Source organism: Zingiber officinale, chromosome 2A, assembly GCF_018446385.1.
Source record: "Zingiber officinale cultivar Zhangliang chromosome 2A, Zo_v1.1, whole genome shotgun sequence".
In the NCBI taxonomy this organism is placed as follows: Eukaryota; Viridiplantae; Streptophyta; class Magnoliopsida; order Zingiberales; family Zingiberaceae; genus Zingiber; species Zingiber officinale.
The window spans coordinates 92,832,598-92,856,730 of record NC_055988.1 but is presented as its reverse complement, the minus strand read 5'-3'; the positions used below and the strand labels follow the sequence as shown (position 1 = coordinate 92,856,730).

The window sequence follows — 24,133 nt, the reverse complement described above, 5'->3', positions numbered from 1 at the left end:
TGATTTTACATTGGCGAAGACTAACTATTCACACTTTTGGTAAGTTGAGACATACAATCAAATCAAGTGGGGGCACAAGTCTGTTGGATCTCGTGGTAGTTTTAATATGATCAACCAGGTTAAGTTAAGTCTTGTTGTGTTTGACCCTTGTGTCTAAGTGTGCAGGAGCTTAGGAACACAGAAGTTGAGCGGAAGACACAGCTAGCGAGAAGGATGACATGGGAAGGGAGCCGACGGGCTCGGTGCATCCGAGGTACGAGATGCTACTGAAGAGTACACCGATAGACGAGAAGGACGTGCACGATGTTCCGAGGGACAAGAAGTCGGAGCAGAAACATGTTCGAGGAGAAGGCCGAAAATTGGATCCGGATGAGTCCTATTTCAGGGTGACAATCACCTAGACGATCAGAGTAGCAGAAGAATGAAAGAAGGCTGAAGATGCTACTGGAGGTGCCTTCAAAGGGAATTGAAGGCGCCTTCGAGGCATCTTCGTGGCACCTCTGCGCCTCACTATGGAAGCCGCCTTCTAGCCCTATGGAAGACGCCTTCGACCAGTCTAAATTTATCGTTACCAAGGGATAAAGTTTTATCCTTTGGCACCTCGCTGGAGGCGCCTTCCAACTTGTTGGAGGTGTCTTCCACCCATGGATAGAATTTTCCAAGAGCTATAAAAAGGTCTCTGGAGTTAGGAAAGAGATAACAACTTTAGTAACAACTTCTGTATTTATTTCCTAGATACTTTCTGAGTTGTCAACGAGTGTTAAAAATTTTTCTACCTTCAACGAAGGAGATTTTTAGTGTGTTTATTTGTCTTGGATTAATAACTACCTAAGTTGTAACCAAGTAACTTCTTGGTCTCTTTTATTCTATTTAGTTATTCATTTTTGTTAAATAAAATTGTGATATTGCTACTAATTTGAGTTGGAAATAGAGAAAGATTTTTATTTTTACAAACAATTCACCCCGTCTTGCTGACCCCGCTGCGCCAACAAAGCCATGCCGAAATGATTTAAACCAATGTAGTAGTCGAATTGGCCAATTTGGTTAAGGTGTCAACCAATGAGCAAATTGGTCCAATCAAACCAAGCGATCAAGATTGAGCAATTGTACTACGCTAAACAGATCACGTTAGCTAAACAAATTTGATAAAATTATTTCATGCAAGGATATCTCTTTCCATTGGGAAAATTATTGTTGGCGTTTATCAAAATTCATTCGATTAGATATCGTCCGATCAATGAGCAAGTATAGTCTGCATTTAAATTTATTTACCTAGTTGAGCATCAAAGTTACTCATGAATTTATTTTGTTTTTAGCCAAGGGAGAAATACAATAACTAAATGATACCTGAATACATCTTTAAATAATAATAATAATTTCAGTTAACCTCATTAACTATTTTTAAGATGATCGACTTAATCTCATGAAAATTTTCGATCGATCATCATCACACCATAGTTAGGATTCAAATCACAAGTACCTAAGTACTAATCTAAATATTCCACCATCACACTATAGTCCCGGGAACTACATGAATACAAGCTTCAATTGGTGCTATTTATTTACCTATAAGTACAATAATTAATTGTTTAAAAATATTGAAATGAAGTATTTTATATTTAAATAGTATTAGAAAAATCATACGTAGCGAATCCGTCGCCAACTGAGAAGACCACGGTCGTAGCACGTTACGACACGTCCGCGACATAGCGACGAGTTCGCGACACGTAACACTTGGTGACGCGCGGTACGTACGTTACTGCGGAGCGAAAGAGAGGCTCGGCCTCGAGGCGCTCTAATAACGGCAATGGTTACGCCTCACCGACGCGTGTTCCAGCAAGGCAATAAACAAAACGGCACATGAACCGTTTTAAACGACCCCGCCACGCAGAGATCCATGAACAGGCCGGTGCACCCCATCCTATAAATAGGCATACATTGTAGCCAATTTCTCTTCGCCACGTGGATCTTCAACGTGGAGGTTGTCGGTCTAAATGTCTGTTCCTGCAGAGTAACATGCTTTTCTATCAATATTTAATTAGGCAAAACGATTCGACGGGGGCAAGCTGCTCCCTTTACGCCTTCACCGTCGCTCTGCTTCGGATCCGTTCGTCGCTCTCTCTCGCGCATCGAGGTACCACTCGTTCTTCCTTCTCTCGCTCGACTCGTAGATCTGATCACCTGTTGCCCTGGTTTCGCGTAATATCGATTTCTCATTGCGTTCGGGTGTTGAAGTCCTTGGTTCCTCGCTACCTCTGGTCGTACCAACGTAGATTTGCTGTTGGATTGATGATCGAGACGATCGGAATGACGGAGAGAAAAAGAGTCGGTGAATGCTTTCGCTTCAGGGCTGAAATCGAGGGTCCAGATCTCAGAAGATCGCTGGTTTTTTTTGGATTCGATTAGGTTTTTAGAAGGTCGTGGTTAGGAGATTATCCAGATCACTCTGGAACAGGAGAGTAGGATCTATCACTTCTATCCTTTTCATTTAGTGTGGTGCGTGATTATACCGTTGGGAAGTGTCTCCTTGTGCGTTTGGGTTGTGCTTGGGTGGATTTGTCTCGTATTTGAACGGAACTTTCTCTTTGCTGGTGCTTGCTGTACGTTTTAGTGTCTACTTCGTCCTCTAGCTTTTTTAACACGGGTTTTATTCTTCATATATTAGCCGTCTAGTCGATTTTTCTTGTTTTTCAGTGGCTGAGTGTACACTTCATTGGTAGAAGTCTCTAGATGTGACTTTCTTCTAACATTGAGTGGGGCATAATTATATTGGATGAGTTCGCAAATATTGACGGCTAAAGCTTACGAGCTGATGTCCTTTCCGAATCTTTTATTTCGGATTTGGGTAAGATTCACTTATCTCATTGGCTTATACACGCAGATCATCCAGTTCTCACTCTCCGCGAGTACATTTTTGTAGTGTTTATACGACATAGATCTTATATGTTCATTAAATTTCCTTTAACCTCGCGTTATCCTTACACCATACACCAACCACTCGAATTAATTTTAACTTTTAGTTATAGAATTTATTAGTTATTTTTTAACCTATTAGTGGCATCATAGCCTCATTTTATTATCTCTTGGTGAGACATAACAAATTTTCTAGGTTATATTTCATTTATTTATTTATTTTATCCTTTTTGTTAAGCCCACATATATATATATATACCCTTAAGTTTAATATTGCCTTTGAAGGAATTCATTAAGATGCTGGCTATTATTCTCAATTTTAATTAGACAAAATGCAAGTTTGTTAAGGTTTTAATTTCATGCAATTTATCATGTTAAATCACATACCCAATAATAAGGTGCAACTTTGTTGGGGTCTAAAGCATATATCTCTTAAGATCTAGGAAAAATGCATGCATGGTTAACAAGGATAAACATTCCCTCAATTACTGAATATATTTAACACAACTAGGTGATAATAGAATTCATTATATGATAAAGAAGTGTGGAATTCATTAAATAAAAGTACCAAGTCGTCATAATACACTCATTTTCAATTCACTTGCTCTGGATATCAAATGTGTGAAAACATTTGACCATCACAAGGCCAAGAATCTTCATTGGCTTCAATTTCTTAATCTCACCTTGTACCTTAAACTTCTTGGACACTCAACCATGTCCTAAAAGACCAAACTTCTCAATTCATACAAATGGGATCACATCTAGGGTGTTTTTGCTTGATGAGTAGGATACAGGTCATCACAACTAAGTGACAGATTACAAAATTTGCATGGGGATCAACTGAGTTGTGGATTGGGCTTTATATTGTATATGAATTTTCCCTTAAAATCAAATATTAATTATATATTAATTAGAATCAATAGAAACCAAAATGAAAAGACCCAAAGAGAAATAAAACTATGAACATTCAGTCAAAATGAACAAATTGGTTAAACTAGTCAATTTGATACCTATTCATGACAATATTAAGTAGCTTCTCTTTGATTAAGAAAATAAGATTAAAGTAAATAAGTAGTGAAGGAACATGCTCTCATTAGATGAGGATATTTATGATTATAACCAAGAGAGAGAAAGAGAGATGCCCCATTAAAAGCTTAGCTCTCCACTTGGCATGATCTAGAGGTATCAAATGTGTTGGGTTGCCCATGACTTGTCCCAACATGACATAAACCATGCTCAACATTGCCTTTACCCCCAATGATTAGGGATGTGCGTAGATAGGTAAGAAACATACTTGTAGGTTGAACATAGTGCAACTCTCCTAGCTAGCATGTTGTGCTTAGTGCAACTTTCCTAGTCAACATGGTGTGATCGATCTAGTATAAAATGAGACTGGACAAAGAACGACGTAGGAAAGCTAGCTTAAGGATGGCTTCAAGCCAAACAAGGTCTTTAATTAATTCTTTTATAAAATTTTGTATATTATATTTGTTATATCTAAAATATTTTTTAATTCAAAAATATTATTACATTAGTCTTAATTTTTTTTAAGTAAAGAAATATTATTTTAAATTTCTGTATTTTGTATTTTAAATTTTTATTGATTAATATTTTGTTATTAAACTAATATCTCGTTCCAAGCTCTTCTTAAGTCTCTTGTGCTGAGGCCTATATTTGCTTTATTGCCATTGCCAATTGTTCTAGGTTCAACTTGTGAGTTGCATGCTTTCACTAAATTTATAAGGATTCACCTTTTGGCATGGGCTTTTGCCTATTTCCACCCCTCGTTTGATCTTGGTCTTAATTGAGCTAGGTTAGGATCATTAACACCTTTTAGTTTCAAGTCATAGGATTGTGCTATTGTTCAGAGTGTGTTTCTTGCAATGACCTTTTCTAGATTTATTTATTTTTTTTAAAGTGGAAATTCTTTTTACTTAATGAAATTTTACATTTTCTGTAAGACTCCATTAAGAGTGTTACTATTAAAATACCCTTGCGTTTTAAAATTTTGGGTTGTGCTAGAGTTTTGAACTTTGGAATACGATTTCAATAATGCATTGTATAGTACCAAATATTATTTTAGTGCTTATATTTTAGTTGTGGTCATACTTGAGTAAATCAATAATTAAATAATAATTGATCACGCAATTGATTAGATTGTTTAATTAATTAGACATTTGTAATTCTATCAATACCTAATAAATTTATCAATTATCTACTAAAATATTTATTGTTGGTGCAATTGCACCCGACCAATCTTGAATGGCCAGATGTACAGTACGATTGATGCATTTGACAATGGAGATTATGTGCATCAAATTTAAGTTGCAAATGGAGATTGTGGTTCAACGAGGCTGAGTTGATGGTTGACTGGGCATGACCAAATTTGTTTGGTTTAATTCGATGGCTCGAAGGTTTGATATGAGGTGGACTTGGAGATGATTGGTGGGAGGCTCAAAAAATCTACCGAAGTCTCTAATCTCAATCACCTTTCAAGAAATTTACTTACACCTAATTAATTGTGACCCTATTTCAGAATGAACATGTTTTTTTCATATGAAGCTCAATGGCTGTTGCATCTCTTGATGTCCCACCTAGTATTAGTGATACACATTATTTGGATCCCATGTTGAGAGGTACATGATTGCCATGGTATGGGTATGATCTGATGGGGAATAAGCAAGGTATGCTGGTGCATTCCTGGTGGTTGGGTTGGACAATGCGGTAGGCAAGCAACATCAATAGTGTCCCTTTTATTCTTGTTCTCATCCTCCAGGACTCCCACCGCCACAACCTTCACTGTGTTGGTATGGTTAGTGTATGGGGACCTGTATCAGCCGTCAGCATAAATCTAGGCCTTCTGGAAGTTGAGTTTGGTCCAAACTATTTAATCTATTTGTCTTCTTAAATAGACCCAATATATTGAAAACTTGTATTTGTTATCCATTTTTTTTCATCTTAATTGTTCTTTTATTGAACTTGTTTTTCATTATTTAATTCTATTTAGTTTTAGCTGTCTAGTAATTTTATAGTAAACTACTAAGCCAATAAAAATCATATGCAAATACCCTTTCATTTCTTTATTTTTTTTTTCATTTATTGTATTCTGACATTGAAGGGGAGCCTTGACGCAACGGTAAAGTTGTTGCCATGTGATCAAAAGATCACGGGTTCGAATCTTGGAAACAGTCTCTTGCAAAAAACAGGGTAAGACTGCGTACAATGGATTCTTTCCCGAGACCCCGCATGGCGGGAGTTTCCTGCACCGGGTTATCTTTTTTTTTTTTTGTATTCTGACATTATTTATTAAATAACATCTATAGTTAATTTTCTCATTGTTAAACCATTTAATTCTTAGAAATATTTAACTCATCTTTAATTTTCTCAATAACTATTCTCACTCTTTCATAATTTGATTCATAAGTTGATCCCTCTGTAACTTACAATATTGTACATCATTTTTTTAAAAATGCGTGCAACGGTAAAGTTGTTGCCATGTGACCAAAAGACCACGAGTTCGAATCCTGAAAATAGCCTCTTGCAAAAGGCAGGGTAAGGCTACGTACAATGGATCCTTCCTCGGGACCCCGCATGGCGGGAGCTTCGTGCACCGGGCAACCTTTTTTTTTTTTTTATCTGTTGATTATTTTTTTTTCAAATTCTAAAGATTTTATTGAATAGCCTTGCCAATTAAATTTTATTTTGATTTTCTCAACTGTTTCAGCTTTCAACAGGAACGTCACTTATAACTACTTTTTCTTTATGTATCTCCTGGAAACAACGTCTTACAAAAAAAACAGGGTAAGACTACGTACAATGGATCCTTCCCCGGGATCCCGCATGGCGGGAGCTTCATGCACCGGGTTGTCCTTTTTTTTTTTTTTTTTCACCCGAGATAACTTTTTATTAATTTGATCTAAAATGAAACTCCTATGAGGTGGTTTCTTGATTAAGAGTGTCTCCACATCATGACGGAACATAAGCCATAAAAAACAAGTAAGTGAAGTAGATGTGCTAATATCTTTAACATAAGGATTTGCTTCAAGTAGGTTTTGATAAAGTTTGATAGTGTATTGCATATTCAAGATCTTGGTGAGATTTGTATGGGCCATTGGAGGCTAGTATCTTGGTGAATCTAGGTTTGAGGATGCCTGCCATTGGGTAAATTTCATAAAGTAAGTTGTGCCTTTGGGACTTGAATGTGTGTGCGCGCGCGCCCGCGTGCGCGTGTGCGTGTGTGCATTGATTTATTAACCCAACAATTGGTAGATTGGTTGACCTCTATTGTTGATGATCTATAATTTGAACTCCATGTAGTTTTTGTTCATTTTGAATTTGCTTTATTTAGATATAAACACTATAATCCAAATAGGGCAGTAGATCGTTCTGTGATTCAATTTGTTGTGATTAGATTTGAAGTTGAATGATTTCAAAGATCAATTGAATTTCTCGAGTTGAACTTGAACGGAGACAGATTGAGAAGCATCATTCACGGTGGTGTTGGTAGTCATCTTGGTGTTGTCCGTTGAGTGGATCCATTCAGCATAGTGTTAAAAAAGCCGCTAGGCGATAGGTGGGCGGTTGCCGCCTAGCGCCGGGCGTCTGGCGTCTTAGCGATCGCCTAGGCGGATTTTTTTTTTTTAATGGGAAAACCCTGCCGGATCGATCAACTGATCGATTCAGTAGGGTTTTCTCGACAAATAAAACCATGTTGAATCGATATCGATTCAACACGCTAAATCGATATCGATTCAACACGCTAAATCGATATCGATTCAACACGCTGATCGATTTGGCAGGGTTCTGTTTGTCGCAGAATCCTTCCGAATCGATCAGTTGATCGATTCAATACGCCGAATCGATCAGCTGTGACAAGCAGAATCCTGAAGCTGACAAGGCATAACATACAAAATAGAAATATTGAAATATGAATAATGAAATACATAATTTGATCCCAATAGATAAATTGAAATAAAAATACTGAAATAGCAAAAGTATACAAACTAAAAGACCAAATACAAACTACAAACTGAAAGTCTGAAACTGACAAGACATACAAATAGCAAAAGTTTTCTCACAAGTCACAAAATAACTCATATAATCTTCTTCTAGTTTATCTCCATATTTCTCCAACAGTTCCTCTGTATCAGATTCAAACTCAAAATCCAAGGCATCTTCCTCTTCTTCATTCGATACAAATTCTTTTTCGTCAAGTTTTCTGACATCTTCAACATTTGTCTCAACATCTTCATCTCCACCCTCAACAATCTATTCTTGTGCTATAGTTGCTTCACTAGCAAGTAACACCTTTACTTTTTTCTTTTTGTTTATGATCTTGGTATTGAATTGAACATGGACTAAATTGTTCAACCTTCCGGTATCTAGTTTATTTCTTTTCTTTGTATGATCTACATTAAATAAATATATTAATTATGAAGTCACTAAGCAATAAGTCAATAAGTCAATAAGCTATTACTAATTTAGTACTTATCCCCTCAAAAGTACTTCAATTTCTCTCACAATCGGAAGAACTTGTAGCTAAAGAAAAAGGATTCTTTTAGCCATCTTTTGTAATTTAGGCACACCATGTCCAAAAAGATGCTACCATCCAACTAAATAAAAACAAATCAAACAATAACAATAAGCAAAATCAAGAAACAACAAACAAGCAATAAAAATAACAAAATAAAGTAAGTACTTAGTTCTTACTCTGATCATATTTCTCATCATTTTTTGTGCATCCAATTATAGCTAATGGTCTTCCAAATCTCCTGCTTTGTTGATATATTTCAACAACTCTACATTTACTACCTCACTTTAGCTATCAATATCATTGGGAAAGAATGCTTCAACACAAGTGAATAGACATTCGTGACCACTTTTTCACTTCCTATGTTTAGTCATTGAAGGAGTAATAAGGATTCAAGAAGTAGGCCGCCAAATGTAGTGGACTATCAAGCCGATTATCACTTTTCTCATCAATAATATCAGTAATTGGACGATAGTTAAGCTCTTGAATTTTGAATGCTACTTTAATAATTTCCTCTCTCGCTCTAAGTAATTCTCCATGTACAAAATCCATAGATGGCTTCTTATCCCCATCAACAAGACGAAGCAACTTCACTAATGGGGCAAACACCTTTAAGCAAAAACTTATTCCATTCCAAAAAGACTCGTAGCGGTATTATGTGTCACCTTCTTCTTTACACTTTTTGAATGTTTGCATGCATTCCATTCTTCACTAGCAACCATAGATCTTAGTTCACTTTTCTTTTCCATTAAGCTTTGCAAAGTTAGAAAAGCGGTTGCAAATCATATTACTCTCGACCTCACTATGTTCCTTTTTTGGTAAACTTTCTCATCATTGACAATGTCTTGTGATGTGCATAAATAAAGATTGGCAAGTTCTTTGCCTTCTCAATCACCCCTTTGAATTTTGGTTGCTTCCTAATTCCTTGAAGCATAAGATTTACGATGTGAGTTGCACATGAAGTCCAAAATAGATGTGGCCTCTTCTCCTTCAACAAATCTTTTGCCACCATATTATTCAAAGCATTGTCTGTTACTACTTGAACTACACTTTGAGGCCAACTTCTTCAATGCATTTGTCCACATATTCAAATATATAATTTCCTGTGCTTCATCTAATACTTCCCTAGAAGAAAGGAAAGTTGTGCCTTCTTTAAAATTGACACATAAATTTATGATACTTCTTCTTTTCCGGTGAGTCCAAGCATCGGTCAAAATTGAGTAAACATTCAAAGCTCATTCTTCTTCCTGCTTCTTTAAATGACTTTTGATTTTATCTACCTCTTCCTTCAATAAGGGCTCCCTTAATAAGTATTGAGTTGGAGCACGATAACCTAAGCTAAATTGACCAACCACTTCCAGAAAACTCTTGAAGCTATCATTTTCAATGGTATGAAAAGGAATACCAGACTGGTAGAGTCCCTTTGTTTTCCTCATATTTTTCAAGAATAAATTCTTCTCTTACCTCCATTTCATTGATATTCTTTTGTTTTTTTGTTCTTGATTCTTCAATTGCATTCTTACACTTCAATTTATCCTCATCCGAGGACTTCTTACCAATATTTCCCTTGATATTGGCAATATGCTGTTTGAGTCTATAAATTCCACCACTAGTAATTTTTTTGACACAACTTATATTTCAACTTATCCAAGTTTGTAGGATCCACCATCTCCTCAAATTCCCATCCAACATCATTTGAATTACGCTTCAAAGGGGTAGTAATCGACGACATTGAATTAGATGCCTGAGAAGATATAGTACCCGACGTTTTACTACAAGTCAAGCATTTAGAAAATCATTGTTAAAGAACATACAAGCAATGGTTAATTGGTTATCAAGCATTCAAAAAACCCATAGATGACAATTCTCAATTCAAGGCAAGCAATAACATACAAGATTTAAATAATAGCATACAATTGAATTTTATTAAGTATTAACCAATGGCTGGAAATGAAAAACATACAAGCAATGATTATCATGTATCAAACATACAATTTTACTAACCTGGCAGAAGAAAAAGCTATCTACAGCTGCGACTGAAAATGAAGGAACAAGGGCTGCTTTCCTTTTGTTGTTGACACTTGGCAGCCTCGACGACAGCAAGCTCCTTGATGAAGACTGAAGGAGGAAGAGCTAGGGGCAGCAAACTCCTTGCTGCTCGTTGAGTTTTTTAGAAGGGAAGGGAGAAGAGGCAGCAACTAGGGCAGGTTGGAGAAGAAAATGAGATGAAGAAGAAGGGGAGGGAGAAGACTAGGTTTAGGGTTTAGGGCGGCTGAAAATCCTGATTAAAAGTTAAAACATAATCCTATAATTTATAAATCCGTGTTTTTTGTTTTTTTCTTCCTCAAGGGGAAGAAGTTTGTTGTGAAAAACTGCTGATCGATTCGGTAGGGTTTTCGCGACAAATAGAACCATGTTGAATCAATCATTCAACAGGGTCGAATCGATCAACTGATCGATTCAACACGCCGAATTAATCAGCTAATCGATTCGGCAGGGTTCTGTTTGTCATGAAAACCTTGCCAAATCGATCAACTGATCAATTCGACTAGTTTTTCGTGACAAAAAAAAATCGGGTGCCGCCAAGGAGACGGCTCCCAACGACATCCTAGGCGACACCCAGCCGCCTAGGCGGCCGATTAATGCCTCACCGCCTACCGTCTTCACCTTGGCAAACGGCGGGGCGGTGGGCTGCTGCCGACTGCCTTGGCGGCTCTAGGGTGGGGATTTTTTGAACATTTGATTCAGCATCACTTGCTTTTAGTGATATGGAACGACATTCTAATGCATGCTTGAAATGCTATGATATAAATGTCATTTCTCTGAATATTGTGGTTTTGGAGAATTTAGAAATTTCATATTTTCCTTGCCATCGTTGACATTGCCACCATCATTAGGATCAATAGACTCGAGTACTAATATCTGAGACCTCTGTTGATATTCTACTTCAATAGGTTTAACATCCCTGCTTTGATCATGAAAACCTTTGGGTGGGAGGTCTTAAATGGTACACGAGTATCCCAATGTAACCAAACTGCATAGATACTTCACTGATACACTGCTTTTTGCATGCTATCTTTGGGTAAAATATCCTTTTACTTGGAAGGATAATCCACTTCTATTTCTTCATTATTTTTTGTTGAAATTCATAGACTAATGTGTTAAATATGCTTTTATATGTTACTAGTTACTACCGGTCTAGATGTTTTCTGCATTTGTTTATTGACTTGTATTCTCTCATTAGGTGTTCTAGTATAGAGGATTTAGTTAGAGGCAGCAAATATAAAAGATCCGGGGTAAGTCATTATTGGGTATTCCATTTCACAATTTGCCGCAATAATTTGTTGAACAAATTCTGCACAGTGTGCTGGAATTATTTCTAGAAAATTCTCCTGTCTTCCACCACCTTCGTTTGCAAATGGATTAGTCCATTCAGTATCAGATGTTGAATCTGTATCCCATAATGGTTCAGTATTGGAAAGTAATGTCAAGTATTGAATGTAGTCTAAGTAGGAGTCAGTGTCTTCCTCATAGCTAAGAGTAGTTTCCATGGAATGCGGTATAGAGGCCCCTGGGCTTGTAGTCGCTGCATGGTCTTGCTCAAAACTATTTTGGAAATGGTCTCCTTCTACTAAGACTGCTATCTTTTCTTGGGGTAAAAGGAGAGAAAAGATGTCCTGGGTTGTAAGCTTCTGTGGTTCATGGGAAGATGAGGCTTCATCTACTGGTAGGAAAACATGGTGATCAGTAGATCCGAAACCCTTGTCACCTCGATCCGTATAACTGAGATATGGAACCTCATAAACTTTGGGCATAGCTATCTTTTCTAAGATTAGCTAAGCAATGATTTGCTCAATTCCGCTTTTCCATGCTAATCCGGATCGTGATGTTATTCGGCCATAATATCCGTATGGGATTTCCATCCGGAGTCCTGTATGTATAAGATCCCTGCCTAATAGAGGCATGGCTAGCTGCTATGTCCATTCCAGTAGATCCTTCTGTTTGTCGTTTCGGCAATACTGCCTGCGGGAACATTCGATTAACTAAAATATGAGGTTCAGCTGCGTACCTTTCTTCTTGTTCTGCTACTTGCTTTCCTTTTAACATATATTCATCATAATCCCCATAATTTTCAAAATATTCTTCCTTTGTTCCTTCATAATGAGTAAATACTCCTGGATGAGTTCCAATTAATACTGTTAGAATTTCTTCATCATTATTGTTATATTTTGGCTCTTCTGTTGGTTGAGCTGCTGCATAGTTGCTAAAGCTCAGCGATATCCGCCCATCCATCATGGTTTGGCTGTTTACCTTAGCTGGTTGCATGGGAATTGCTATTTGAGTTGGGTTGATAGTCCAATTTAAACCTTGCAGTCTGCTTGTTGAAAAGCTTCTTCCGGGTAGGGCTTTAACTCCATAAGATGTTAAATAATCTACAACACCTTGAATTTCATAAGCAAAACTAACATTAGGTGTTTGAAAGCCTACCTACCAGTCCTCTGGTGATTAGCAGATTAGCTTCACTATTCTGCCAGGCTTCATATCCTCTTGTAAGAATGGATATTTGGATATTTCGATAGAAATCACCAATTGTCATCATAATTTCTGGAATAACATAAATCATTTGACTTCCATGAGTCAGGTCTACCTCCATTGTTGCTAGAATTGCTTGGTCACCTTGCTATCTATTGTCTCGGAAGACAATAAGCGCTATTGTTTCTTTTCGTTGTCGATGCAATATTTGTACTCGTACCTGAAGAACTCCCAAGTGGATATAGTGCATTCCACTACGCCTTAATTGATGAAAGCTTTCTTTTTGAATAAAGTTTCTGTCTGCTTGGTGGTTATCAGTAACAAGCATAGCTTCTTCTGATCTATGCACATATACCCCGTGATGAGCATCATCTCTTCGTGAGTAGTAAAGTACTTCAGCCGGTACTATAGAGGCTCGTTCTTGCATGGATAACTGTAATTGTGCCTCCGGTTCTATTTGTTGCTCAAGGGTTTGCCTTGTGGAAGTGCCACCAGTAAGTGCTTGTCCAACACGCCTTGCCGCCTGCTGTGCATTATACAGTCTTCGCTGATTTCTTCTGTAACATCTTATTTGATCTTCAAATAAAGGTGTTGTGGTTACTTGCTGTTATTCTGATCTTGCAGTGGCCGTAATCCCTTTAATTTCTCCTGTTCTTCTTTCAAGATCTTATAGGGATCTTTGAAAACACGGAGTTTTCCGGGGTTTTCCTTAGGCTTGGAAGGTGAAAGAGATAGATTTTGGAGTTTGGTGATGAAATCTTGTGGGAAAGGAGTAGGGTTTTGTTGTTGTAAATTGGATTGAATTTCTTTCAGGGTTTCAACTATTTGGATAAGGAGCTGGATTTGAGTGTTATTTTGCTTAATAATTGTTGCAATATTAGGTGTAGTTCCCTGATAATCACTTGGTTTAGCAAAACCAGTAGAAGGTGATTCTATGAGATCAGTTGCAGAAATGGCTTCTCTATAAGATGAAGTGTTTCTTGAAATGATATAATTATTCATAAAAGGGATCAGTACTTACAGGGATTCCTGGAGCTTGGGCGAGGGCAGTTCCTTCCCTGAGAATCTCATATAGATGTGACCTTGGTTATATTTTAGGCCTCCTTGCCTTTCTCTAACCAAGTTAAGATCTATCCTTTTGCTTTTCAAGGTTGCTTAATACCAACAAGCCCAAACAATCAAGAATATGTATAGCTCTCTTAAGTTGAATATTATTTTGATTGCAAAAAAAAAAAAAAAAAAAAAAGAGAAAAAAAATCTGTTGCTCAGCTGTGAATTTTGTGTTACGATAAGAATGTTAATCTCTCAGTTTATTTTAACTGAAGCAATTTAATTAAATTGCAGGATAAGCTTTTAAAGCTTGTAGAAAAGCTTTTACTAATCTAGGTCCTTTAATCAGTTTCCCTTGATTCTTAACTCTAAGCAATTGAATTTGCAGTTTGATGCTAGCTGTTCAACTGTATGAATACTTTCTCAAAATTTTTTTAATTAAAATAATGATAGAACTATCTCTATTACGTCACTGATTCAGTTTCTGCTGTCTCTGCCATCGTGAAAGCATGTCCTATCTACAGTCTAGGTCGGAAGAACACCATTAAATAGAGTGCAATTTTTCATATAGGAAATTATATTTATTTAGTTTTACTAGTTTTTGATTAAATAAATGTTGTTGCAGCAAGTAAAATTCGTGATTTTGTGATACTGAAACCGTTCCTCCTTGTAACATTTAGCATTCTAGCAGACCTCTTAAGATCTATATCAATTGCATTAATTTCATTGCCCTTTTTGGCTTTGGATAGAAACAGTAGCTTCTTGCTGCAACAACTGAGGCTTGGGATCATAGTCCATAAAGGTTTAGTGTAGGACGACCATTGGAGCAATAGTGTAGGATGACCATCCTCTGTTCAAGAAGATTGTCAAGTCTCAGTTTTCCTTATTGCAGATATCTTGTTGCTTGCATCGTACTGTAATTCCATGCCATGACGAGAGGATTTTATAGTAGTAGACAGCTGAGGTTGGGTTGTACAAACTACTTTCAAATATATTGACGCCAAATAGTATGTGATTGCTTCAGACAGATATGTCAAATATAATAGTGGTACTCGTCAAATTGACAGTTTCAGTGCGATAAAGTAACAAATTGTGAAACTTAGGCAGTGTCAGTTTCAATATTTTTTATTCAATCACTTTGATATTCATCAACTCAATTGAAGTGGATGGTTATGCGAGCCCACCAGAAACCATAATCATTTACAAATGCTTGGCACGCAACTCAATCAAATTTTTTTTTTTTGGCCGTTGGATATCTGATTCTTATTCTCTAGATGGGAGTGGTTCTGGTTCCACCTGCCACACCATTTCTTTTGTTCAGCATTCTGCTAGACAAAATAGAGAGGTTAATAGATGAGTTTTGTGAACATTCATTTTATGGCAATATTTCTGATATTATTCCAGCAGCATGTTTTAATTTTTGCTAAGTTGGTGTTTCATAATCTCTCGAATATTCATTTAATTCTTGCATATTTATTCTTGTGTTGACTTGACCCTTATATAATAAATCAGTCCTTTCTGCCATTTTTTGGTACTTCTATGTTGAGAATTCCTCGTGATCGTGCTGCCTTGAGTAATCCACCACATTTCAACTGCTTCTCTTGTGATGTGGGCATTACTAATTGAGTTACAACTTCTAAATTCTCAATTTAGCACAATAATCACTACATTACACAATCAGCATGCTGTTCCAATGGTCTTAGGTTTTAATAACTAGCACAATCATACACCTTATCAAGTGGAAAATACAGATGCTTCTATGCATTGTTGCATTAGAGATGATCCACGTAAAATCTAGCTATGCCTTGTTTGCTCGTTAACCCATCCATTTAGTGCAGTCGAAGTCTGCTGCAAATTGAATACAAAATTGTATCTTTAGACTGCAGACTCGAATACATTGTTTTGTAACTTACAAAATAAAATTACCTTAGATTTGGAGGACCTATACTTTGGTTCTCATCTGCTTCCGGCTGTGGCTGGCATAATTGAAGATGAATGGGCACGTTTGCTTCACCTGTTATGTTGAAATTATATGGAATAGTTGAACTTCTATCAATATCTTTCATTCCCCATGTCGCATTAACCTGATATTGATCATTGAATATTTATGTTAAATACAATTAATAACTTGTAAACTAACAAATTGCAAACGCATATATATTATTTTGATTTACAATGGTGTGAATTTGTATAGTACCTTCTTTTGCAGTTCAATATTTTCTTGGCGATAAAAGTTTACCTTCTTGTATAGTTCCATATTATCCTGCTGAAGAAGCTTTCCCTGCAATAACCAGTATTTTGGTGAATCAGATCTAGATTTGTAAATTTACTGATATGTAGTGAAATATCCTACAACCTTGCGATCCAATTCTTGAATTTCTTCTATCAAAAGGTGTTCCTGCAAATTAGTAGCACATTTAAAATAGTTGATACCGAAAGGGAAGAATATATAACTGAATGAAACCTAGGAAGATAGGACCTTTTTCATTCTGACTCTATGCACGCTTGTTTCTAGTTGGGTCTCCAGATTCTGTAGATCTTTGGCACTTAAGCCAGACAGCTCCTGCCCCATCAGCTGTCTGCAATTGGTAATAGTTTTTAAAAGTAGTATGCTCCAATATATTAATTAAACTCGACCTACAATATGAGCATTTAGTTGGTTGTAGCAGACATACCTATGATTTTCTTGCAAGTTATGCAATTGCTGTCGCAAGCTGGCTGCTTTCTTTTGCCAGACCTGGTGAATTTTACTTTATAAGCCACAACGGTATGAGTTTTCTTAAGAGTAACAAATACATGCTGCAGCCCTAAAAGATCATATATGTGAATATTTGTGAATTCCGAAGTGACTCCTTTATAACTGTTTGGAAATTCGTTAAAGCTGAGTAGTTCCAAAATTGAAACTGAGAAGTTAACTGAATGTATTAGGACTTATACATGCAAACTCTATGAACTTACCCAAACTGAATCTGAGTCTGCCACAGTGGATAGGTAATTTGGGCCAAACATTTTTTTATTGTGAAAATTATTATTTTTGGATTCCTTATAGCATTACTTTTTTATAAAATAGTGGATACATATTTTTATTTATTCCATCCTGTTGGAATAATCGTTATTCTTTTTCTATTTTATTCCGTGAAACAAACACCGTTGTAGTATTTGGTTTAATGGTGTGTTTGCTTCATGGGAATATTTATTCTACTGCAATGGGGAGCTGACTGTTGCAATGTTGCAATGCCACCCAAACTCTATGAACTTACCCAAACTGAATCTGAGTCTGCCACAGTGGATAGGTAATTCGGGCCACACATTTTTTATTGTGAAAATTATTGTTTTTGGATTCCTTATAGCTTTACATTTTTATAAAATAGTTGATACATATTTTTATTTATTCTTATCTATTCCATCCTGTTGGAATAATCGTTATTCTTTTTCTATTATTCCGTGAAACAAACACACCGTTGTAGTTTTGTTTAATGGTGTGTTTGCTTCATGGGAATATTTATTCTAAAAATCAAGTAACTATTCTTTGCTTGTAAAATTGACAAATTCCATGGAATATTTAATCGTCGTTATATTTAAGAAATACTTTGTTTTTTCTATTCCTTCAAATAATACATTGATCCAAATAATAGGTAATCTGGCCCTGCAGTGTGAGCTGATTGAACCAAGATGATTGATTGGGCGAGTCCCAATGAACAAGCCAAGTAGGTTAGGCTAAAAGTCAATCGATCAAGTCAGCTGGCTTAGTCATTTAGGCGGGGGTATGCAAATTAGTTGCACTAGCTGATCATTCTAGTGAAGTAGTCGGAGTTGGGCAGAACCAATTGATTGAGCCGATAAACAGGGCTGGCTAATCAGGCTTATCATACTGGCTGATCTGAGTGAGCCAGTAACGTTGGATGGTTTAGGCGCAAGATAGGCTAGCCGGTCCAAGCTGGTAAGGTACGGAAGTTCAAGTGATCCTGATAGCATGATCAACTTACATACGTGACCAGACATGCTCATTTGGATCAATCGCACCAACCACAGTTGAGCAGATCACGGTAGGATGTCGAGGCTAGTTATCATTTCTGGTCGAAACGGGTTATGCATTTTAGTGTCAGGATCTGGCTCTGCACGGAAGGCTGTGCAGCATACGCGGTCCAATGTCCAACTGTGAGTATATTTTTCTACGTTAATTTTTAATAAAATTAAAATGGATAAAAAATTTAAAAGGGGCCATTATTTTTAAAAAATCAGTTTAATATTTTTTAATTGAATTACTATATATGTAATATCGTTATATTACAATATTTTAGGTAATTTCCTAACGAAGGCATGTCTTTTTTAAAAGTTTTCTTAAAAAATTATGATTTAAAATTGATAAAAAATTTAAAAGGGGCCATTATTTTTAAAAAATCAGTTTAATATTTTTTAATTGAATTACTATATATGTAATATCGTTATATTAAAATATTTTAGGCAATTTCCTAACGAAGGCATGTCTTTTTTAAAATTTTTATTAAAAAATTATGATTTAGATATTTAATATTTTTTTTTAAAATTAATAATAATTTTAAAAAATAGATTTTATAAAATCTAGTAGATGGCATTTGAAGCAGCAGTACTTATATCGATTATTCGTGGGGCCCATAAAACATACGCATGATTACTATGAAAAAACAACTCTATTCTTGGGCAGCATGTGATTTCACATGTAATGAATGACAGATGCAGATGAGCTGTAAGCCTCACAGCACACAGAAAAAAATAAGAGCGCATGATCTTTTCGATTGCAATGGAATAAAAATAATATAAATAAAAATCAAGGATTGGGATGCAATTGCTGTCATTTCAAATGACTGCCTAAATATACCGCCATATGTGCAACTAATCTATTTAATACTTGCACTACTTGCCTACTTCATACAAGCATATTAATGTATAGATAGCCATTATTCCTAACTCAAATTTTTAAAACAATAGATAAGCTGCACAACTTAAATAAAAGGTCTTAGCTTTTGAGGACAAGTGATTAACTTATTAGTTGATCAAAGGATGGCAGGAAAGTGAGGCATTTGATCAAATCACATTCCTAAATTAGTCAATGAGAGTTCTCTGAGACTTTATTTTTTATATAAATTTAAAAATTGACTTCGTTAGCTAATTTGTAATCTTGTACTTTATATTTGCATGAACTTGAAAAATACTTCACAAATATTCCCACAATCTAGGTTTGCAACCCTGCATTTGGAATTCAAATTAAGGTTGGGGCATGGTTTCGTAAATATTAGGACTAGTTTAATAAATTCTAAATTAAAAAAGATGCCCAATTTTCTTTTCCTCGCCTTTCTCGATTTTGAGGAAAATTATTCGGGATAAAAAAAGGTTAACTTGTTTTTACTCTATTATCTCCCGTTCCTCGCGTGAAAAATTAAAAGAAAACATTTGCGCTTTCCTTTGCCCTGATATTTCATCCAATTAAATACACTCATTGGGTTCATTCATTGCCTGACAACAATTTTATAATATTTTCCATTATAAATTGATATAAGGGGATTAATTAACTCTCTACGTCAAATATTCCAATCCTTAATACAAGGTCATAAGAAATTAGTATTGGTATAAAAAAAAGAATAACCAACATTTTTTGGATAGATGATTTTAATGTTATTACGATATGTCAACATATGACCAAAAAAAAAAAAAATTAGCATCCTCCTAGAAGGTCTCCGATTTTTAAAGCTACGGATTGCATGAGCAGTTTTCTAAAACCACCAATAACTGACTGAATTGGTACTTTGCCAAAAACTTAAAACTTCTATTTCATCAAGTTCTATATAAACTTAGAAGGATGATACCATGCACATCCATCGGTGAATATTCAGTGTTTTTTAAAAAAAAAAAATTTCCTTTAGTTTAAATACTGTAATTTAGATCCTAAACTTTAGGTCCTAAAAACAACTTAGATTAGATGCTCACAGGTACTCATGAATAGGTGTGCAGTATAACATTTCCCTATAAACTTAACACCGATTCCTAGAGAAGTAGCCTTATCAAATAATCGGTTTCATAATAGTTAACTAGTAAACTCTAGGATATAAATATTTAATCAAGCAAAATAAATCAAGACAAATTGCAATGACGCTCAATATGCAACTAGACAGCTCAAATTGTAAAGTAAAAAACAAAAATACCTTCATTTCTGAAGCTGGAGACGTAATTAGCTGCTGTTCCTCCTTTGATTTAGTGTATCGCTCGATGACAGACTTCATGCTGATATATTCACATGCAAAAACAAAAGAAAAAAAAATAGAATTAACATCAAAATTATACTGTGTAAAAAAAAACGCTGAAAATAAATTATAATGAAAAATGAATATTTTTCTTTAGTTTAACCAGATGCAAAATGAAAAATTGCACCCAGTCTCAATTACAATCTCTCCCTCCTTGGCCAGATTGATCCCATCTCAACCCATCTCTTCCGCCTGATTGAGCTCAGCTTGCTAGAGCACCCGCTGCTCTGCCTCAACTCATTTCCTTTGCAAAGGATCAAGTTCGGTCACAATCTCAGGTGATCCTCTCACATTAGGTGTTTTATCTTTCCCATACAAAATGTCTCTGTGCTAAGATAAAATATTCTTGTGAAAATGTCCTTATAATTTATGAACGATATCATCTTTTGTTTCAAGAGGAACACTTAATGATCACTAAGAGGTCGGGCCAAAGGGCACGGAGGTAGTTAAGGAGGGGTAGCGTAGTTAAAGATAGCTCTGCCCTAGTACGGAGGATCATATGAAAGCTGAGGAGCGTGTGAATAACTAGCATAGGCGATAGTTGTTTTCCACAAAATCCTATGCATTTTTTTTACCAATAAATAATTTTTTATCAGCTATGATTTTTTGTCATGTCAAATCCTAATTTTTTAAATATAACAGCATTAAGCATACAGTTTACAAAATCTATTTTCAAATGCATGGAAATATAAACGCTATATATAAAAAAACTTTGTTGGTGACGAAATGATTAAAATTTACTATTTAAAATTCAAATGTCAGTCAGTCAGACGAGTGTTTGACACAATTATTGGTAGAACCGTTTATTCCAAGTCGGTGATAAGCTCAAGCATCCAAAACGAAAAGGCATTTATCCTTTTGTAATGAAAAAGTAGGGAAACACCTCGCAACTAATGATCATACAGAATCCTAGTAAATTAATCAAAACAATGTGTCCAAATTTTTTATTGTCAATCAAAACAATGATATTCCTTAATTTCTCCTGATTTAAAGCCATAATGCAGTAAAAGAGGCATGTGAGACAATAAAAAAAAAATCATATTAAGTTTGGTGACTGCTAAAAACCTCAAATAAACAAAGAATCGTCAGAGTAAATATAGTCTAACTTCTCAAATTAATATAAATCTCTTAAAAGTATAACATCAATTCTTTTGTATTGAAAACCTAGGGAAGACCTTGCATCCAGTTATGATCGATGAAATAAAACAAATGTATTTTCAAAGTCATGGTTGGCTATGAAAACAAAGAGATCATAATCACTATCTTCTTGATCAGTGATGCGGGAGTTCCTTAATTTTTCCTAATGTGAAAATAATGCAGTAAAGAGTCATGTGAGAGTAAAAAAAATCGTATTAAAAACTAAATGATGATCAAAACTCCTGATCGTGTATCATTCTCTGGATTCATTTGTAGATCGAGCAATTTCGAGACTCATAGATCATGATCCACGTAGTTACTTATATCAAAGAGTTGATCAATAACTGATAAGGAGAGAAAGAGAGATCGAGAGGAAAAGATGTGAACCTGGTGTTGGAGAACTCGTAGAGCCTGCCGGTGCTGGAGAAGACGACGACGCCAACCTCCGCATCGCAGAGGATGGCGAGCTCCTTGGCCTTCTTAAGCAATCCGTTCCTCCTTTTCGAGAACGTCACCTGTCGGCTCGTCGTGTTGTCGATCCTCTGGATCACTATCTTCCCTCTCCCCATGATCTACAACACAACGACTCCAACAATCAAAAAGGGTAAAATCGCAGTACGAGAGAGAACAACGTCCTCAATCGATCAGATCTGGAGAAACTAAGGAAACGGGAGATCGAGGCGATCGAAATCCTAGTTTCAGAAAACAGAAACGACGGCGACTCGATCACGTACCTGATGCTTGTCGAACAATCGGTTAGCACCGGCAGCGGCTGATGAGATCGACGATCCCTAGCTTCGGAATCGATCGGTGAGGGGACGGAAAAGGGGGGCGGGGTTCGGCTCCTCCACCGAGACTAGGGATGTGGGGGATGAATTGATGGATCGATTCATTGGCGGAGCATTTGGAGGAGTCTGAGGGTCGGAGTACGAACTACAAGGGAAGGTGCACCGCCTACCATATCGATCTCCGACGCGTGGTGGGACGGCGCTGTAGATATATATATATAGTCGGGAGTAGGCATCAAGCATCGCACCAACTATTTTTCTTTTAGCCTTTTTGTATTATTTAAAATTAAATGGAAGAGAAAGCATTTTATTTTTATTTATTTTATTTTAATAAAACTAATAGTTTCTAAAGTCTTAAACTGAGGAAATAAAGTGAAAGCCGAATTTAGAATTAATTAATCCAATTGCAAAATGGTTCTTTAAGCCTATTTTTAAAAATAAATTTGGTTTATTTTAAATATGATTAAATTCTTAATTCGAGGTTTTTTTTAATTATTTAAAATTTTTAAATTTGCATAACCAATAATACTAATGTCGGATCATGAGTACAGTTACTTCCCTACTGTGCACTGGTTCAAATGTCGCTGCATCCAAAACATGAAGTTAAACATGTCTGACTCAAGGAATTCAAACATTTTCTTTGAGAAGAACAAATAAAAAAATTATACCTGAATTTTTAGGTATTTCATTAGATTTAGAAGTGAGCCGGTCAAGGTCAAGGTCAAGGTCAAGGTCAAGGTCAGTTAGCGAGTGTGAGATGTTAATCAGGATCAAAGTATAAGTAAATGACTAACTCGTTCTCACCAAGACTTAGCTTCTCACTCCTAAACATTAATGCATTCAGCACGGAGCTGGTCGATTTAGAGCCGGTCGGACTTAAGGACGTTGGCACTCCACACCTCAGTATTAAGATACACAAAATGAACTTAGTTAGCTCCACAACAGTCGGGCATACGGGGCCAACTCTTCGTTTCTACAATACAACTCTCAGTATATGACCGATCGACCCAAGAACTGGTTGGGTTTATAGGACAGTTCCCTCATAGCCGTATGCCAACTCTCCACATATGGCCGATCAACCCAAGGGTCGATCAAGTTTACAAGCCATAGTTCCCTATCTTTTAGCATTAAGGTCATTTTTAGCATACGATCAGTCGATCTATGAGTCGGTCGAACTTAAGGGACTTAGTTCCCCATTTCTATTGGTAGTCTCCTATCATTCAGCCGATCAACTATTAGGTTGATCGGACTACCTCCAGGAGATAACATTATCAGAGAATAACAATTATTTATCAAGGAGTATTCCGCTATACCTACAATAGAACCTTCCTATGAGCATGGTTATACATTTTCCAGTACCCAACAGTAAACATTCTTATCCGTTTCATTTACTATAGAGGTTATAAAAGAATGTTCATATAAATGTAACAGAAGATTTCTCGGAGGATGACTGCACATCCTCTAGACTGTATATCTTCCATTACTCGACATATTCTAACAACAAATATTCCCTATCGCATCATTATTGTGGAGGTCATGAGAGGAAGCATAAAAGGGAGTCTCTCCATTGTCCAGAAATGCAAAAATGTCCTCACGCTTTATAACGTTAGAAAACACACGTATCTACTATTTATCTTCTTCTCTGCTTTTCGCTTGGCCATTGTACTAACTTAGGCATCAAAGTGTCTGTGTCAGGGATCTCTTCCTTGGTTCTCACTCTTAACATTTCTTTTTTCTCTCTTTGTAGTGTGTACAGGAAGGAATGCTCCGGAGGAGTGCTAGGTGTCATTTCTTCTCCATCCTAGAGTCTTCTCCCAGTCGATGACAAAGCCATCTGCCCAACATGCCATCTCCACCATTTTCAGACAGGATCAAATTTGACATTGTCTGTGGGAACTTCGCTT

General features: G+C 36.2%; 1 protein-coding gene and 1 long non-coding RNA gene across 3 annotated transcripts; one reads left to right on the top strand and one right to left on the bottom strand.

The window, feature by feature from the left end:
- The first annotated feature begins 2,056 nt into the window (after nucleotides 1-2,056).
- Nucleotides 2,057-2,659, top strand: LOC122041541. The gene is made up of 2 exons (XR_006129004.1): nucleotides 2,057-2,134; nucleotides 2,236-2,659. It is a non-coding gene; the product is annotated as an uncharacterized LOC122041541 (long non-coding RNA).
- Nucleotides 2,660-15,648: 12,989 nt separating this feature from the next.
- LOC122041540 (MADS-box transcription factor 23-like) lies at nucleotides 15,649-22,413 on the bottom strand. 2 transcript variants are annotated; one of them, XM_042601256.1, is made up of 9 exons: nucleotides 22,176-22,413; nucleotides 21,829-22,013; nucleotides 20,206-20,284; nucleotides 16,702-16,763; nucleotides 16,506-16,605; nucleotides 16,383-16,424; nucleotides 16,224-16,307; nucleotides 15,953-16,110; nucleotides 15,649-15,874 (listed from the first exon to the last, which is right to left on the bottom strand). In XM_042601256.1, exons 2-9 carry the CDS (start codon nucleotides 22,008-22,010, stop codon nucleotides 15,856-15,858), a joined length of 726 nt encoding a protein of 241 aa, XP_042457190.1. In that variant the 5' UTR covers nucleotides 22,011-22,013; nucleotides 22,176-22,413; the 3' UTR covers nucleotides 15,649-15,855. The 2 variants fall into 2 exon arrangements, with proteins under 2 accessions (XP_042457190.1, XP_042457191.1); XM_042601257.1 differs by having other exon boundaries at nucleotides 15,649-15,871.
- Nucleotides 22,414-24,133: the final 1,720 nt, after the last annotated feature.